At 39.8% G+C, this 20,098-nt stretch overlaps 2 protein-coding genes across 3 annotated transcripts in view; one reads left to right on the forward strand and one right to left on the reverse strand.

The window, feature by feature from the left end:
- The window catches only part of wu:fc21g02 (uncharacterized), a 94,127-nt gene that overhangs the window by 32,393 nt on the left and 41,636 nt on the right, over nucleotides 1-20,098 (reverse strand). The gene's annotated exons all lie outside the window — the stretch shown is intronic.
- tmem176 (transmembrane protein 176) lies at nucleotides 18-19,988 on the forward strand. 2 transcript variants are annotated; one of them, XR_007940880.1, is made up of 8 exons: nucleotides 18-139; nucleotides 2,171-2,299; nucleotides 4,135-4,245; nucleotides 5,865-5,921; nucleotides 7,851-7,997; nucleotides 14,675-14,791; nucleotides 15,392-17,083; nucleotides 18,316-19,988. XR_007940880.1 is itself a non-coding variant. In XM_051945480.1 (7 exons), exons 2-7 carry the CDS (start codon nucleotides 2,174-2,176, stop codon nucleotides 15,449-15,451), a joined length of 618 nt encoding a protein of 205 aa, XP_051801440.1. In that variant the 5' UTR covers nucleotides 18-139; nucleotides 2,171-2,173; the 3' UTR covers nucleotides 15,452-17,953. The 2 variants fall into 2 exon arrangements, 1 of the variants encoding a protein (XP_051801440.1); XM_051945480.1 differs by lacking the exon at nucleotides 18,316-19,988 and having other exon boundaries at nucleotides 15,392-17,953.

Consider the following 20,098-nt stretch of genomic DNA (forward strand, 5'->3'; position numbering starts at 1 on the left):
TGTAAACACATCCCCCCCGCCCCGACTCTCTGCTCTCACAGAAAGGAGAAGGTTGGCGTTAGAAACCAGAAGTACGCAGCAGAAGACTGAACTTCTAAAGAGGGATACATCTAATAAGTTTTAATAAGAAGAAAACAAGGTAGGAACAAGACATTTTCTCCTTACATGTAGCTCACTAACGCTGGACAGAGAGACCTCTGTGTTCTAAACTCCCATCTGATGTGAAGGAGATGTCCATTACCAGAGAACAGACCTTAGAGGAAACATTTTAACCATCATCTCTGTACAAGTCTGCTTCCTGTCAGAATGTAGAAGCAAACGATTCATTTCACATCTCTAGAATGCACAACACAAGCGCTAACTGGGTAATAACAGATGAAAAGCAGATCACACTGATATATATCTGAACTGTGGATCACTTCACATACTCTTCTTTAGATTTCTGGATGCTTTTGTCCCAGACTGGCTTCCACAATCACCAGAGAACATTGGACCTAGCATCCCATAATAGTTTAATTCAATCAATGAAGAGTAGGATTCTAAAACTGTTCTGTGTCTAAAATGGGGATATTTAAGTTCACAGATTTGATCAGTTTCTTCACATTCATGTCGGATTTCACGTCACATTTGAAAATGTGCTTTCTAAATATCAGCAGTTTTATTTCTACGTTTAAAAGTCATGCTTGTTGAATTGACTCCTTTCATTTAGGAAGACATAATGCAGTTCTAACATGAAGGTGTTGGTTAGAAAAGGCTTTAGAGACAGATGAGAAAAGGCCGTCAGCATATCAGGGAGAACCAGGCACTCGAACGTCCACAACTCCTTGTCAAAGAAATCGTTTTTAGACCAGAAATCTTTCATGACTGCAGACCACTGGAAGATCTCTGGTTCCCCTGGGATCTGTTTCATGTTCTCCTGTACATGAGTTGTTTGTTTCCAGGTTCTCCAGCTTCCTCCCACAGTCCAGAAACATGCTGAGGTTAACTGGTGATTCTAAAGCAGGAGTCCAACTCATTCTAGTCCAGGTTCCACATTCAGCCCAGTCTGATCTCCAGTGGACCAGTTTTACTGTATGATCAAAACGGTGAAAGTCAGATTAAAAAAAGACCAAAAAACAACAAAAACAAGACAAAATGTTGCACAAATGAGACACAAAACATCAAAAAAAATGAGACAAACGACACAAAATAAAACGAAAAAAGAGACAAAAACTTAGAAAGCAAAAAAATGGATAAAAGACAAAAACGAGACAAAAAACACAAAATAGCAAGCACAACAATGAATAAAGCAAAACACAAAATGACAAGTAAAACAAAAAGGAAACACAAAATGACAAAAATGAAAAAACAAAACTACAAAAACAAGAGACGAATGACAAAAGTTAGCGAAAAAAATAACAAAAACAAGCCAAAATATTATGAAAATGATACACAAAAGGAAAAAAAGATTTGACAAATAGCACGAAACAAACAAAAAATTCAACAATAAATTTGACACAAAAGTTACAAAGCCAAAAAAAACAAACAAGTGACAAAAAAACACAAAACAACAAAAACAGCACACAAAACGAAGCATAAAGCAAAGCAAAAAATGACAAAAACGAGAAACAAAGCGATCAAAACATGAGATAAAATTCAGACAAAAAAAAGACAAAAAAACAACAAAAACAGACAAAATCTGACAAAAATGAAACAAAACAAAAGAACAACAAACAATCTGGTATTTTACTTTAGGATCAAACAACTTGTCATGGTCTAGAAATGATTTTAAATTTATAGTTTTACTAATTTACAATCTGCAGTTAAAGTCTTCTCTGTAATTTTTACACTTTGATTGGACCCTCTGGAGGACCACTTTTGGACCACGGGCCTCATGTTGGACACCCCTGGTCTAAACTGTCCTTAGGTGTGAATGTGAGTGTGATTGTTTGTCTCTATGTGTAGCCCTGTGATAGACTGTTACCTGTCCAGGTGTCCCCTCACCCTCAGTCAGCTGGGATAGACTCCACCCCCCATGACCCTGATGATGGATGGATGGATGGCTGGCTGGATGGATGGATGATGGATGGATGGATGATGCATGGATGATGGATGAATGGATGATAGATGGATGGGTGATGGATGGATGGATGGATGGATGAATGAACATTGATCTCTTCTATCTTCTCAGGTAATGGCCGTGTCCATCTCCAGGGATTTAACTGTTCGGTTGGGGGAAGATGTGAACACTGTGAAGCTGACTGACCGACAGCAGGAACTGAGAGCTGCCATCCAGAGAGGAGAACCGAAATGTCTGGGGGTGAGAAAGAAAGAAAGAAAGAAAGAAAGAAAGAAAGAAAGAAAGAAAGAAAGAAAGTGCTCTGTGTTTGTTTGTGTTGTTATATTTCCTCATAGAAGGAGTGGCAGAGATAAAAAGTGGACATGTTAGGTAGGATTAGACAGGTAGGATGTGTATAGCTTGGTCCAATCGCTGGTTCAAGTTCTTCTGTTTTTTATCTGTATGCAGCCTGTGCTTACAACAGATTGTTACTTATTAATATACAGTGCTGTGAAAAAGTATTTGCCCCCTTTTCCAATTTCATTTTCCTCATTTTATAGTTTTAATGTTTAAGATAATCAAACAAATGCAAATATAACCCAAGTAAACACAAACTGCAGCTGTTAAATGATGATTAAAGCTACCTGCCCCTGTGTGAAAAGTAATTGCCCCCTAAAGCTAATAACTGGTTGCAGCGTATTCTAGAACCGTAAATGAGTCTTTCTCATCCCTGTGGAGATGTTCTGGTCCACTCTTCTTTGCAGAATTGTTCTAATTCAGCAACACTGGAGGCTTTTCCAGCATGAACGTCCTTTTAAAGGTCCTGTCAGCGTTTCAGTCAGGTCCAGACTCTGACTCTGCCGCTCCAGAACCTTCATTTAGTTTCTTTAAGCCGTTCACAAGTCGACTTGCTGGAGTGTTTTGGATTGTTGTTCTGCTGCAGAACTCAAATGAGCTTCAGCTAGAGGTCAGGAACTGATGGTGGAACGTTCTCCTTCAGGATGTTCTGGTAGAGATCAGAATTCATGGTTCCATCAATCACAGCAAGTCGTCCAGGTCCTCAGACCATCACACCACCACCATGTTGGACTGTTGATGATGTTCTTTTTCCAGATGTTACGAGACACACACTTCCAGAAAGTTCAGCCTTCATCTCCTCAGTCCATAGAATATTCTTCCAGAAGTCTTGGGGATCATCCAGATGTTGTTTCCTTTATGTTCTTGTTGGTCAGCAGTGGCTTTCTCCTTGGAACTCTGCCATGGATCCATTTCTGACCGTCTCTTCCTTATTGTTGAGTCATGAACTATGACCTTAACAGAGGCCTGCAGGTCTTTAGATGTTCCTTTGTGACCTCCTGGATGAGTCATCTCTGTGCTCTTAGGGTGATTTTGGTCATTGGTTCCACTCCTGGGAAGGTTCTCCACTGTTCCATGTGAGCTCCATTTGTAGATAATAGTTCTCACTGTGGTTCTCTGGAGTCCTAAAGCTTCATAAATGGCTTTGGAACCCTTTCCAGACTGATAGATGTCAACAGTTCCTGAATTTCTTTGGATCATTTTGTTGCAGCTTTTTGAGATCTTCTGGTCAACTTCATTTAGTCAGACTGGTTCTTTTTTTAAGTGATTTCTGGATAGAATAGGTCTGGAGGTCATCAGGTTTGGGTGTGGACAGTGAAACTGAACTCCAAAAAAATTTGATTACCACAGTTGATTCATGATTTAATAAGGGGGGCAATTACTTTTCACACAGGGCAGATAGGTTTGGATATTTTTTTACCTTTAAAACATCAAATCATCCTTTAAAAACTGCATTTAGTGTTTACTTTGGTTATCTTTTTCTAATATTTAAATGTGTCTGATGGTCTTAAACATTGAAGGGGGGGAATATTCAAGAAAATGAGAATTCGAGAAGAGGGCAAATACTTTTTCATGACACTGTTTAACTATAGTACAAGAATGAAGTGGAAAGAGAAATAAAGCAGCACAGCAGGTATTCAGTGTGTGTGTGTGTGTGTGTGTGTGCGTGTGCGTGTGCGTGCGTGCGTGCGTGTGTGTGTGTGTGTGTGTGTGTGTGTGTGTGTGTGTGTGTGTCTCAGGTGAGTCAGTTGATGCTGGGTTTGATGGTCATGTCCTACTCCATTCCTCTTCACTTCACTGAATTCACTGAGGTGATCACTCTCGGGGTTCCTTGGTGGAGCGGCCTGATGGTGAGTCTGTCATCTTCATTTTGGCCTCTATTGACATGCATATGCCCAAAAGAAAGAGAAAAATGACTACATAAATGGATGCTTTAAACCAGGGGTGTCCAACATGAGGCCCGTGGTCCAAAAGTGGTCCTCCAGAGGGTCCAATCCGGTCCTCAAAGTGTAAAAATTACAGAGAAGACATTAACTGCAGATTGTAAATTAGTAAAACTATAAATTTAAAATCATTTCTAGACCATGACAAGTTGTTTGGATCAGAAAGTAGAATACTAGATTGTTCACTGTTCTTTTGTTTCTTTGTGTCTCATTTTTGTCATGTTTTGTCTGTTTTTTGTTGTTTTTTTGTATTTTTTGTCTGACTTTTGTCTCATGTTGTTGTCATTATGTTTCTTGTTTTTGACGTTTTGTGTTTCCTTTTTGTCTCACTTGTGGCTTTTGTCTTATTTTTGTCATTTTGTGTTTTGCTTTATTTGCTGTTTTGTGTGTCATTTGTGTCGTTTTATGCTTTTTGTCTCATTTCTCTTCTCCATTTTTTTGTCACATTTTTGTTTTGCTTCGTGTTGTTTGTCTCATGGTTTTGTCATGTTACAGCCATGGCCATAAGTTTGGACAGAAGTACCATGACGCTTGTGAATCTTAGAAAATACCACAAAATTGTCACGTACAATATAAATACCAGTCATAGCCATCAACCAAAATGAAATATATTTCATTTTGGTTGATGGCTATGACTGGTATTTATATTGTATGTCTCATTTTTGTAATATTTTGTCTTGTTTTTGTTGTTTTTAAGTCTGACTGTCGATTGTCTCCCGTTTTCCTCATTTTGTGTTGTCTTGTTTCATTTGTGTTGTCTGTTTTTGTTTTTGTTTCGTGTCGTTTGTCTCATTTTGTCATTTTGTTTCTCATTTTTGTAGTATTTTGTCTTGGTATTTTGTTTGTTTTGTTTTTTTTTCTGTCTGACTTTCGTGTATCTGATCCTCCAGTAAATCCTCTATAGTTCAGTTCCAGATGACTAAGGACAGGTCTCTCTTGAGAATGAGACTCAGTGTCTCAATGAGACTACATGTTTAAAGCCTAAATCATTAAAAATTAAACTAAATGTTGTGTTCCTTTGTAGACACTTTGTGATCTGGAAGTTGTAATGTGGAAATGATGAACTGAGGATGAATGTTGATGAAATTTCCCTTAATATTCTTCAGAAATTTTAGGTTGTTCATGATGTTTTGTAAAAAGATAGATCCTTAAATGGCCTTGTGACAGACTGGTGACCTGTCCAGGGTGTCCCCTGCCTTCACCCGAGTCAGCTGGGATAGACTCCAGCACCCCTGCGACCCTAGTGAGGATAAAGCGGTGTATAGAGGATGGATGGATGGATAGATCCATAAATGTAAACATTTTCAGAATGAACTTTCTTGCACTAAAACAAAGGAACCACTAGCAGTTGTGGTTATTTATGTTATTGTGCTGTGGTTTTACTGGTCTGGTCCACTAGAGATCAGACGAGACTGAATGTGGAACCTGAACTAAGATGAGTTTGACATCCCTGGTTTAAAGTCTTTGGTCAGCTGAGAAGAAGGATCGGAATGTTGATCTGATCTATTGGGGTTGTGGTCTTCCAGTTCCTCACAGCAGGAGTGGTCGCCATCGTCTTGGACAAAAACTGCACCATGAAGTTTGTGAGTCTCTTCCAAACACACACAACTAACACTGTTCATCAGACTGTACATCAGACTGTTCATCAGACTGTTCATCAGACTGGTCATCAGGCTGTTCATCAGACTGTTCATCAGGCTGTACATCAGGCTGTTCATCACACTGTTCATCAGTCTGTACATCAGGCTGTACATCAGTCTGTACATCAGACTGTACATCAGACTGTTCATCAGACTGTTCATCAGGCTGTTCATCAGGCTGTTCATCAGGCTGTTCATCAGACTGTTCATCAGTCTGTACATCAGTCTGTTCATCAGACTGTACATCAGACTGTACATCAGACTGTTCATCAGACTGTTCATCAGACTGTACATCAGACTGTACATCAGACTGTTCATCAGACTGTTCATCAGGCTGTTCATCAGGCTGTTCATCAGGCTGTTCATCAGACTGTACATCAGTCTGTTCATCAGACTGTACATCAGACTGTACATCAGACTGTTCATCAGACTGTTCATCAGGCTGTACATCAGGCTGTACATCAGGCTGTTCATCAGACTGTTCATCAGGCTGTTCATCAGGCTGTTCATCAGGCTGTTCATCAGACTGTACATCAGTCTGTTCATCAGACTGTACGTCAGACTGTTCATCAGGCTGTTCATCAGACTGTTCATCAGTCTGTACATCAGTCTGTTCATCAGACTGTACATCAGACTGTACATCAGACTGTACATCAGTCTGTTCATCAGACTGTTCATCAGGCTGTTCATCAGGCTGTTCATCAGACTGTACATCAGGCTGTTCATCAGGCTGTTCATCAGGCTGTTCATCAGGCTGTGCATCAGACTGTTCATCAGGCTGTTCATCAGACTGTACATCAGATTGTACATCAGACTGTACATCAGACTGTACATCAGACTGTTCATCAGACTGTACATCAGTCTGTACATCAGTCTCTTCATCAGACTGTACATCAGACTGTTCATCAGTCTGTTCATCAGACTGTACATCAGACTGTACATCAGACTGTTCATCAGACTGTTCATCAGACTGTACATCAGACTGTACATCAGTCTGTTCATCAGACTGTTCATCAGGCTGTACATCAGACTGTACATCAGTCTGTTCATCAGACTGTTCATCAGACTGTTCATCAGACTGTACATCAGTCTGTTCATCAGACTGTTCATCAGGCTGTTCATCAGTCTGTTCATCAGGCTGTACATCAGACTGTTCATCAGACTGTTCATCAGACTGTTCATCAGACTGTACATCAGACTGTACATCAGTCTGTTCATCAGACTGTACATCAGTCTGTTCATCAGACTGTTCATCAGGCTGTTCATCAGTCTGTTCATCAGGCTGTACATCAGACTGTTCATCAGACTGTTCATCAGACTGTACATCAGACTGTTCATCAGACTGTTATCAGACTGTTCATCAGGCTGTTCATCAGTCTGTTCATCAGTCTGTTCATCAGACCGTACATCAGACTGTTCATCAGACTGTACATCAGACTGTTCATCAGGCTGTACATCAGACTGTTCATCAGACTGTTCATCAGACTGTTCATCAGACTGTTCATCAGACTGTTCATCAGTCTGTTCATCAGTCTGTTCATCAGACTGTTCATCAGACTGTTCATCAGACTGTACATCAGTCAGTTTATCAGTCTCTTCATCAGACTGTACATCAGACTGTACATCAGACTGTACATCAGTCAGTTTATCAGTCTCTTCATCAGACTGTACATCAGACTGTACATTAGACTGTTCATCAGACTGTTCATCAGACTGTACATCAGTCTGTTTATCAGTCTCTTCATCAGACTGTCTTTTCATTCTTGAATCTTTCTCCGTTTCCAACACTTCTCCTATACTCAGAAATTGTACCAAAATCCCAAAATTCTAGATCCCTCCAGATGTTTACAAGGATGAACTGTGTTTTTTCAGCTGCAGCTGTGTTTGATGGTGACTGTGGTGTCCGTTGTGCTGTCAGTGGTGGCTGTGATCATCTACTCCGTGGACATGCAGAAGCATCCCGAGGTGCCTTGTGACAAGACAGGCGAAGGGAGCTGTAGCGACGAACACTACGTCACGGTTGGTGTCGGCTTCGTTTGTTGCCCCCATGCTACCTTTCTAGCTGTTTGCTGTCTGTTTGTAGAACTTTATATTCTGCCTAACTGCTTATAAATTAATCATAATTTGTTTTATTTATTTAATTTATTTATTAGTTTATTTGTCAGGGACCATGTACAAATGCATTATTCTTGAAAAGAAGAGATGCTTTGTACCAGATTTAGCTATTGCTATTTTCCATCTGCAGTCCCTGGGCAGGTCACACAAGTAAAATACACATTACAATTAACAGTAGCACTAAATACAATATTATTAATAATACTAATCAATTTACAGTATGTACATTTAAAAAAGCTATGCTACAATTTACATAAAATAAGGCAATGAACAATTTAAGTGGACTGATGCTGACACAGTTGCCTATCAAGGAAGTATTTCTTTAAGTTCCTAGAAAAAATGTTCAAATCCACAGACACCTTCAGACTGTCTGGGAGCTGATTCCACTGTTTAATGGTTTTAAATGAAAAGGCTGTCTGTGCAAAGGCAGAGTATCTTTTTGGGATGGCACAGTTTTGGTGAGCAGTGGAGTGAGATGTTCGAGTTGTTTGTTTGGAATAAAAATGTATGAATTTTTTTAATGGAGGTGGAGCAGTGTTATTTACAATTTTGAAAACTGTTCTTAAATTTGAATTCAAGATGAGATTGTCAAAACTGAGTATATTGTATTTACTGAGGATATTACAATGATGATAACGAAGAGATTTTCTGTCCAGTACCTTTAAAGCCTGATTATAAAGTGATCTAAGTGGTCTGAGTGTGGTCTCATTGGTCTGAGACCAACAGGACAGGCAGTAAGTGACATGAGGAGTAATCATAGCATTAAAGTACATGAGAGATACCTCAATTGTCAAACTATTCCTGATGTGTCTAAAAGAGGAGATATTAAATCTAACTGAATTGCATAGATTTTTAATGTGCTTTTTGAAGCTCAGCGTTTGGTCCAAATGGACTCCTAGATATTTTATATCTGTCACAATATTTATTTTTGCCCCATCAACATAGATATTTGGTATTTCTTTCGATTTGTTCGACTTTGTAAAATACATTCCAACTGTTTTCTTAACATTTAAAGTTAAACGAGAAGATTTAAGCCAATTACTTATTTTATCCATTGCAGAGGACAATTTAGATGCCACTTGCTCCATATCCCTTCCATGTACGTAGATGACGGCATCATCTGCGTACATTATGATGTCTACTTCTTTGCACACAGCCGGAAGATCGTTAATATAGAGGCTGAACAACAAGGGTCCCAAAATAGACCCTTGTGGGACCCCAGTTGTGCAAGGCAACAAAGAAGACAGTGCATTGTTAGTTCTCACACTGCACCCGATTTGAGAGATATGATTGTAACCATTTAAGTATATCAATGGACAAATTATATTGAGAAAGCTTGGACAGGAGGACACGGTGGTCTACCGTGTCAAAGGCTTTTCGCAAGTCCAGAAACCCCCATGTCCAAGCTGGCCTTTATGTTTTCTATTAAGTGACAGCAAGCTGCATAGCGGAGTAATTGCGTCGAAAACCGAACTGCATTGAGTGCAGCAAATTATTGCTGTTGAGATGTTCTATTAACTGCTCTATGATGGTTTTCTCAAGTATTTTTGATATTACAGGCAATATACTAATAGGCCTGTAATTTATTGTTTCATTTTTGCTTCCAGATTTGTAAATTGGAGTTATGACAGCAGTTTTAAAGACACTGGGAAACACACACTCAGTGATGGATTTATTAACTATCTGCGTTATAGCTGGTGTCAAACTCTCCCTATGTTGTTTAATGAGGGAGCTGTCAAGTCCCCAGTAATCTTTGGCCTTTGAGTTGGATAGGGATTGTATCATTTTATTTATTTTAGAGTGATCAATGTGTTTAAGGGATAAAACCTCACTATCAGGAGTGGAAGGCTGAGGTGGTGAACAGGTAAAAGGTTCCAGTCCAGTGGTGTGTTGAATAATTTCGTGAACTGAATCTATAAAATAATTATTGAAAAGATTTGCAACTGTTGGACCATCCTTGTAACATTTCCCATCTATTTTCAGCTCTATGGTTCCCTTCTTGGACTGCCTTTTACCTGTTAATTTGTCTATTACTTGCCATAGTTGTTTAGAATTTCCTTTAGCTTGTGTAATTATATTTAGAAAAAAATTTGCTTTGGCTTGTCTTAACTGCTGTACGACTTTATTTCGAAGGCCATTATAGATGAGTCGATCTGTTGTAAGTCCTGTTTTATGGTACTTCTTCAGCGCTGAATCTCGAATTCTCATCAATTTCCATAAATGATCATTAAGCCATGGTAGGGGGATCTTTCCTTTAGGCTTTGCCTTTCTCACTTTTGAAAATGTATAAACAGTCTTCTGAAACATTTCTGTTAAGTCACTAGAAGCTACATTACAGTCTTTATCATTTACAATATCAAACCAATTTACCTGTCTTATTTCGTTGTCAATTCAACCTTATGTAAGTGTTTGACAATTTCCTAGCAACTAACATTAAATTATGGTCAGAAAGACCTGTAATTAAATTATAAACTTTTGTGATCCGGTTGGTTTTGTTTGTAAAGACTAAGTCTATAACCGTTTGAGATGTATTAGTAATTTCAATTTCTTTTTCAATCATTTGCATAAAATTAAATTTTTGAGTTAATTCCTTTAGTTTCCTTCTGCTGTGTTTACCAAACCAGTTTATATTAAAATCCCCCATGAGGAGTGTTTCTTTTGTATTACATTTTTTAAGAATATCAGTGAAATGATTAAAAAATATGTCATTAGTTGATGGAGGCCTATACAATACAATAACAGCAAATGACATTTCAGGAGACAGTCTGATTTTTATCCCCACACATTCCAAGGCATCTCTCACTGCTTCAATTTGTGAGCACTGAAAATTGTCCTTAACATAGATCATTACTCCGCCCCCTTTGCCATGCCCACGGTCACGTCTGTAAATGTTGTAGCCTGGGACATGAACAACACCGTTTCAGGTGGAAGGTTTCAACCAAGTCTCAGAAGGACACAAGAAGTTGAGGTTAGAATGTATTAACAGCTGTTCCAGTTGTTCAGATTTTGGTGCTGCACTTCTTATGTTTAGGTGACCCCCAAATACACCCTTAGGTTTAACCTTTGGGTCCCAGAGTACTTTGGCGTGGTTTACAGTCTGAAATAATCTGAGTTGTTGTTGTTTAGCGACAGCGGTAGGGTGAGACGGCATGAATAAACGAGGCGAGCGCGCAGACTCACATGCCGTTACAACTTTTCCCAATGCGCCATTCCGTTTTGTTATCCGGTCATTCGGACAAAGTTCTGTGCCTGATGTTGGTTCTAAATGACACTTATATAGCGTACAATACAGCACCAGTCTCCAGTTCAGACTCTGCTCTGTTGGTGGTGTAGCCTTTGGTTGGTTAGCTTGCTCGTTAGGCCTGTATTTGTATTCATTTGTATGTTCATATGGAGAATAGAAAGTGGTATTAATATAAAATAGAAAGAAGCTCACAGAGAATCCACGTAAAAGCCTTGGCTTACAGACCCTGAGTTTCTCTTAGAATTTATTGCCACCCCTTCTCCCAGCCTATTTGCCCTTTGCCAGCTCCACAGTCAATCGGCCTCAGGCCTGCTAATTCCCTGCTGACTCCACCTATGGTTGGAGTGGGTGTGATTAGCTTCCAGGCTGTTAGCCACCTGGGATTTTCACCAACCTTCAGCCTGCTAGCATTCTGTGTGCACCACCTTCCAGTAATCAGTCAGATCCCCCCCCCTAGATAGCCCACATATCAGTCCTTGATTCTTCCAAGGAGCCTCCTTTCTGGTCCCCCAGACAGATTGCTGGTCAGAACTCTCTGACTGGACAATCCCTGTAGTACCCCAGTCAGTTTTCTGTCTGAACCTGCTCCGTAAAACACCAGGGGAAGGCCTTCCAGAAGGAAGACTGGTTCCCGATGACACCAAACTTCACCCCCCTACCTCACCCACACCTCACCCTCCCCGGCTGCTGGACCTCTATGGCAACATCGTCGAGCTTCGTGCAGATCCCGGGCAACCAGTCCTGCATCTTGGTCACCTCTGAGTCAGTTGACGCTGCCTCACCTGTTCGCTGCCTTCCAACCCGGCCTTCAGAAGGATACCATCTCTGATGACTTCGCTGGCTTCCTGCCTGGCCTCCTGGGGTGCCTGAAGTGGGGGTCCCACCTACCCGACCAACCTCTGGACTGCCCACCTTGGATGGACGGCTTTACTGTCTATTATTTTAGGATGATATTGTCTTCCTCTTCTGTTAAACTTGTAGGCGAAACCTCCAGCACATTACAGATTCACTGACAGGAATTTACAAAAATCAACTAATACGTTAAAGTAAAAAGAGATTTCCATAAAGTAATATCAGTTTATTAAAAAATATAAAAAGTGATTGATCCATCAAGTCAGTATTTAGTAGAACAGCATTGAGCCTGTATGGACACGCCTTAATCTAGGGTGACCATACGTCCTCTTTTGCCCGGACATGTCCTCTTTTGAGAGGCTGTCCGGGCTGTCCGGCCGGCGTTTATAAACTCCTTCAAATGTCCGGGTTTTTGATCCCTTAAATTCCACATAACGCGAAACCGCTGCGCGGCGCGGCGCTCTTGAATCGTACTGCAGCACTTAGAACCCATTCTCTTCTATCAGACAGCTTCCACTGCACACGCTGCGGAGCGCCAGCGCCGCGTCTCTGAAGCGCCGGCGCTGGAGATTCGCTTCCTCGCAGGCTGACAGGCAGGTAGGCACACTGCGAGAGAACACTCGAACCGAAAGAAAATGCCAAAACGCAAATGTCATTTCACTGATGAAATGCGAAAAAAGTACCCCTGTTTTCGTCCGGGTCGTGTCAAATGGGAGGCAGAATGTACAGTCTGCAAAGCTGGACTTATGTCTCTGTAGCTAATAAGAAAAGGAAAAAGAAGGAAAAAAGGACTGTTGACTTGAGGCATTATTTCTATATTTTTTTCATTTGCCATTAGACACATTATTTTGAAGAATGCTACTCTACCTCACTTTTCCTAACTAAGGTGTAAGTGTCAGACTTAAGAGAGATGATTATTTCTTATTTTGTTAAACATCTGAATACATGTGTTCCTACACAACTTGAGTCAATAACTATTAAAGACTAGAGCATGCCATATTTGTATGTGACTGATTATATTGTTTAGGAGAATTGCTTTAATTTAATAAATATATTATTTATAAAACAACTGTTTGTGAGTGTTTTGGGCTATTTTTCTGTATATCCAGGTAAAGTGTTCTTTTCTGGGGAATTCAGAATATCTGTTTAACTGAGTTTGAAGCACAGAAAGCGGAAAACCCCTAAAAATGTGTGTGTGTGTGTGGGGGGGGGGGTGAAAATTTTTCGCGCGCGAGCTGGACGTGTGTCCTCTTTTCAGAGAAACAGAATATGGTCACCCTACTTAATCAGCCGTGTACTTCTGGACGCTGCAGTTTTACCCATTTCACATCTACACACATCATCAATGCGAAGCTTCATTGTTTATTGAATGTAAATGATCACTTTAGGCGTTTATCCACCAGCACCTACTCGACTTGACTCGGTTTAGGTGGTTTTCCATCACAGCTGAGCACCACCTCATCGTGGGTGGAGTCATAAAACACTCTCTGTCCTCCAACATGGTCTCCAATAATCCAGTGGTGGGGTCGAGGTCACTCTTCCTCCCGCTGATCACCGGTCGGTGCCGTAAATGGCGTCTATTTGGATAAACCACTTCCACCACCTCTGGTTTGACCCACTCCAACCGTTGTGGTCCTTGATGGAGCGATAGTCACTTTGGAGCTTCTTCATCTTCTCCAGACACTGCTTCATTGTCCTGCTGTATCCATGGACAGACATCTGCTCAGAGACCTCCTGATGAACTTTCTCCATCCAGCTCCCTCTGGATTCTTTGGTCCACCACCAAAGACAGAAAAGTCTCTTCATTCGTCCACAGGTCTGGTGTGTCATCACTCCCTGTCCAATCAGAGGCCTGCACTCTGTAGACGTCACATTATCGGCTCCAATCAGCTCTCTGGGAACCCCGGCCCAGTAGGAACTAAAACAGTAGCTGGTACCAGGAACTACATCCTGATGGAAAACCTCACAAACCCAGTAGAGTCCAGTAGCTGCTGGTGGAAAAGAACTGTAAGTTAATAGTGACTGAGGTGAGCTGATACAGTGGAGGGGAACGCTGAGTTGGGGATCAGCAGCGTCACCTGGGAAGACAGGAAGAGGAGGCATAAGTACAGGGAGGATGAGATACGAGAAGTGAGGACGAACAAGTGGGAAGATCAGAGCAGTACGTGTAGACGTAGGACAGGAAGGAGTGTGATCGAGGAGTGGTCCTGGTCCTGAACCTCGGCTAAGGATATTACAACTGCTCAGAGTCTGTCAGGTTCCATGGAGGATGTTAGTGATCAGGCCTTCTCCAGCTATAAATTCTAAACTGAATCAGGGTCTGATCTCACTCCACAGCATTCAGCTTGCCTTCAAACCGTTTCTGTGTAGTTTTGGCTGTATTCTTTGGATCATTGTCTTGTTAGAAAACAAATCTTCTCACAAGTCTCGTGTTTTTTAATGACAGAAATTAATGCCAGTGCTGTATGTTCTTCGTTTCCATCAGAAACTGAGCAGAGGGTTGAAGTCGTCTCTCCTTTTCTTCACTCTGGCCCAGACAGTCATCTCCTCCATCCTCAGCTTCCTTCTCTTTCGACAGAGACGCACCTTTGGACAGTATGCTGTAAGTACCTCTGAGTCAATGAAGATTAGTTTAACTTAATTTGAAGTGCATCCAAACCAAATCAGAACTGTTTCGGCAGTGATGCCCATCTCAGAGGGCATATACTTGCTGTGATGTAAGACAGGTAGAACTGATTTATAGACAAAATACTCTAACCACACTGGTAAGGGGACAGCCTGGTAGCTCTATAATCTGGAGCTGTAGTCCTGATGCAGCAGATGTTTGCTGCAGGTCATTCCTCCACTTTTCTCCCCACTTTCCTGTCTCTGTCTCTCTCCACTGTCTATAATAAAGGCCAAAAAATAACTTTAAACATCGGTAAGCTTTGGGAAGACCTCGCCATTCTCAGACAGAAAGAGGAACTTCTTTCATCTTTGACCGTTTTGACTCCATCCAAAGCTGCATCTACTAAACACCTGTGATGACATGAACTAAAGTCTTTCTACTCATCTGTATCTTCAGTCTTCTTTTCTAATTATTATTAACAACTGCAATGACAATAACAATAATAACCCAGATATATCATACGTACCACACAGAGCAGACATGCCTCAGACCGACAATGAGAAGATGTTCTGACTCTTCTTCTTTCTTTTCTAGTCTCTCACTCCAGATGGTCCTTCAACCCCCACAGCTCTGATACCCCCCGACTTCAACTGACCAATCATGGGAGCAGTGGTCGCCGTGGAGACGGATCACCTCTCGTTAGGATGATGAGCTGTGTTCTGAAATGAATCCACGTCTTGAATAGTTTCTTTTTACTTGTATCGATGATATTCACCGTCCTGTCTGACAGGTCGACACCAGAGTGTTTCATCAAAGCCTGAATATTAGATTATTCAGTCAAATGGTTCAAACCTCGATCTAAAGAACGACTCACCTGTAATAAAATATAACAGCACAAACAGAACCTCCTGAAGAGTTTGACACAAATGTACTGAATGTGACACGATAAACGTGGTTTATTCTCTGGGTGGTCAAGGCTTTAAAGCAGGGATGTCCAATTATTCTTTGGTTCCGCATTCAGCCCAGTCTGATTTCCAGTGGACTGGACCAGTAAAACCAGTAAAACCACAGCACAAAAACCTATAAATAGCCACAACTCCAGATTATAATCACAACTATCTGGATCTGAACCATAAAAGATTTTACTTTATGATCAAAACAACAAAAACAAGAAAAAATATTCCAAAAACGAGACACAAAATAACAAAAAAGAGACACGAAACAATTGAAACATGAGACAAATGACAAAAGTCAGACAATAATAGACAAAATAATACAAAAATAACACAAAATACAACAAAAATGAGAAACAAAACGACAAAAAATTTGAGAAATGACACAAAACAAAGCAAAAAATTAGACAACAAAGTTACAAAGCAACAAAAAATGGACAAATGACAAAAACAAGACACAAAACAACAAATTATGCAAAACACAAAATGACAAAAGACAAAAACCACAAGCAAGACAGAAAGGAAACACAAAACGACAAAAAGAGAAACAGAACAGCAAAAATATGAGACGAAAGTGAGACAAAAAAAGACAAAAAACAACAAAAACAGACAAAACGGTACAAAAATGAGACACAAAAAACAAAAGAACAAAGAACAATCTAGTCTTTGTCATGGTCTAGAAATGATTTTAAATTTATAGTTTTACTAATTTACAATCTGCAGTTAATGTCTTCTCTGTAATTTTTACACTTTGAGGACCGGATTGGACCCTCTGGAGGACCACTTTTGGACCACGGGCCTCATGGTGGACACCCCTGGTCTCAAATGTCAGGAAGAGTCTGTTATAGACCCCAATGAACAGACATATTTTACGATAAATCTGAATCATCTCCACATTAAACATGCAGTAGAGATCTGGTGGTCGTAGCTGCTGTGTGACGGCTGCTTTGAGGTCAGTAGGCCTACATTCTGACAAAACCTACGCAGTTCTTCAGCAGTCCCAGCGGTTCAAATGTAACTCGACACCTTGGCCAAAAAGCAGGAAGAAAAGATTTGTGCATCTATCAGGAAATGATGAGAAAGAAGCAGTTGTTGAAAGATTTTGTAATCATGAGAAAGGGCCAGGCAAGCAATAAAATATAGTTGCATAAGCAAGAAAGTGCAGTTTCTAAGGAACACGCTTTAGTTTCAGAGGAAGACGGACTGTCAGTTCTGCACAAAACCGTAGACCAGGGGTGTTCACCATGAGGCCCGTGGTCCAAAAGTGGTCCTCCAGAGGGTCCACCATGAGGCCCGTGGTCCAAAAGTGGTCCTCCAGAGGGTCCAACATGAGGTCCGTGGTCCAAAAGTGGTCCTTCAGAGGGTCCACCATGAGGCCCGTGATCCAAAAGTGGTCCTCCAGAGGGTCCACCATGAGGCCCGTGATCCAAAAGTGGTCCTCCAGAGGGTCCAATCCGGCCCTCAAAGTGTAAAAATTACAGAGAAGACATTAACTGCAGATTGTAAATTAGTAAAAGTATAAATTTAAAATCATTTCTAGACCATGACAAGTTGTTTGGATCAGAAAGTAAAATACTAGATTGTTCTTTGTTCTTTTGTGGTTTTGGGTCTCATTTTTGTAAAATTTTGTCTCATTTTTGTCGTTTTGTGTTTCCTTTTCGTCTCGCTTGTGTTTTTTGGTCTTATTTTTGTCATCTTGTGTTTTTCTTTATTCCTTGTTTTGTGTGCCGTTTACTGTTTTTTCCTCGTTTTTGTTGTTTGTCCATTGTTTTTGTTGCTTTGTGACTGGTTTGACTAATTTTTTGTCTCTTTTTTTGTTTTATTTCATTTCATTTGACTTATTTTTTCATGCTTTGTGTTTCATTTTCACATTATTTTGTCTTGTTTTTGTTGTTTTTTTTGTCTTTTTTTATCTGACTTTAGTCGTTCTGATCGTACAGTAAAACTGGTCCGCTGCAGATCAAACTGGGCTGAATGTGGAACCTGGACTAAATGAGTTGGACTCTCCTGGTCTGAAACCTCTTATTTTTCTTACTTTGCAGATGGTTTCATGATCTAGAGCAGTATAACATGCACTGTTTTATATTTTCAGATGATGTCTACGTCGTACTATAAATGATATATTCATCTATTTTGTACTAACTCTGACTGCATACTGTTGTTGTTTGTTTTATACCAAATAAAACCCCACATACATTGTGAATGAGTGTTTCTGATGAGGACAGCTGAAGGTGAGCTTTAAATGCTGCAGATGTCTTCAAGGATCCAACACATTCCCCGGGTCGCTGAGGGCAGATTTTGCAATCTATTCGTTTGTGCAGAAAATGCCAACGAAGCAAAAAAAATCACATCCTCAAAAAAACGGTTTGTCTGAACTTGTGATTTTTTTCTTGCTTTTCTATTCATCGTTGCATCAGAGTCGCATGTTTCACAGCCTTCTGCTTCTGTTCCCATGAGGTCTGATTTTACATCGTAGCACAGATGTTTATTTATCCTAACAGGATAAGCCACTGATGAAGGGATTCTAACTTCAAAATACTTCAGATCAGAGGTGTCCACCATGAGGCCCGTGGTCCAAAAGTGGTCCTCCAGAGGGTCCAATCCGGCCCTCAAAGTGTAAAAATTCCAGAGAAGACATTAACTGCAGATTGTAAATTAGTAAAACTATAAATTTAAAATCATTTCTAGACCATGACAAGTTGTTTGGATCAGAAAGTAAAATACTGGATTGTTCTTTGTTCTTTTGTTGATTTGTGTCTCATTTTTGTAATATTTTGTCTGTTTTTGTGATTTCTTTTTTTGTCTGACTTTTGTCACATTTTTGTCATTTTGTTTCTCATTTTTGTCGTTTTTTTTCTTTTTGTCTCACTTTTGTTTTTTGTCTTATTTTTGTCATATTGTGTTTTGCTTTATTTGTCGTTTTGCGTATCATTTGTGTCTTTTTGTCTCACTTGCGTTGTTTGTCATCTAATTTCTCACTTCTGTCCTTTTTGATTTCATTTGTCTAATTTTTGTCTCTTTTTGTTTTATGTGACATCACATGTCTAATTTTTTGTCATTTTGTGTCTCGCTTTTGTAATATTTTTCCTTGTTTTTGTTGTTTTCTGTTTTTTGTCGTTTGTCCCTTTTTGTTGCTTTGTAACTTTTTTGTCAAATTTTTTGTCATTTTGTGTTTTTTTGTCTGGCTTGTGTTGTTTTGTTTCTTACTTTTATATTTTTTGTCTATTTTTAGTTGTTTGTCCATTTTTTGTTGTCATAATGTTTTGTAAAAAGATCATTCCTTAATAATAATAATAATAATAATTTGTATTTAGAATCGTCTTTAATTCCTTCAATATGAACTTTTTTGCACTAAAACAAAGGAAAACCTTGAAGTCGCCATTATTTCTAGCTTATCATGCTGTGGTTTTACTGGTTTTACTGGTTTTACTGGACAGGATGTGGAACCTGGACTAAGATGAGTTGGACTCTCCTGATCTAAGGGAATCAGAACCTTAGTATCTGTGGGGTTTCTCTGTTCACAGGTCTTCCCTTTACTGCTCTATAAATAGAACTGAGTTCTAACTGCAGTCAGACTCAGTTTAAAGGGTTAAATGTTTGATGGCTGCCTGTGTGTGCTAGTTTAGTTAAAGTGGTGATCACAGGACTCGTGCAGTATAAGGAAGGGATTTGCTTCTTCTCTTTTTGGTAGTTTTACATTTTTTTTAAAATGAGCAACAGATGCTAAAAAAACAACTTGACAGAACTACTCCCAGGAACGATGTAAATATGTTTACGTGAACCAGTTTCAGCAGATTTCTGTCCAATTTAAAGATGCAGATGTGCTCGTCTTTCAGCTGCTCATAAGAAAATGTCATCTTCTGCTTGTTTATTTTTTATAGAAGCTTCTCTTGTCTTGTTCTTTGATTTGTTTCTTCTTTTGTTAAAATGTGAACTACTGGCGCCCCCATGTGTAAATGTTCAAATACAATCCATCAATTAAATATCTGCGTCCTTATTAGTGACAAAAATAAATATTAATAAATAATACTGCGAGACTTTTTGTACCATAGTCGATATTTTAGCTGCTTTCAGGCCTAAACCCAACATGGCCGCCTACAACCAAACACCACACGGCATTTTAGAGAAAGATTCTTCTAAATATTAGACACACTACTGAGTAAAAGTGTAATGTAAAGTTATTTATAAAGATGTTGTACTAAACCTGTTGACTACTTTAAATTAAATAAGTCAGAAAGCCTTGGAGTCTTCCAGTCTTTTCTTCAGGAGGAAATGACATCATGTGGAGCAGGTCATGTGATCTGGAATTAACACACTTCCTGGAGAGGAGTTTTTGTCAGGGTCCTCT

The sequence above is a fragment of the Acanthochromis polyacanthus genome, chromosome 3, assembly GCF_021347895.1.
Source record: "Acanthochromis polyacanthus isolate Apoly-LR-REF ecotype Palm Island chromosome 3, KAUST_Apoly_ChrSc, whole genome shotgun sequence".
In the NCBI taxonomy this organism is placed as follows: domain Eukaryota; kingdom Metazoa; phylum Chordata; class Actinopteri; family Pomacentridae; genus Acanthochromis; species Acanthochromis polyacanthus.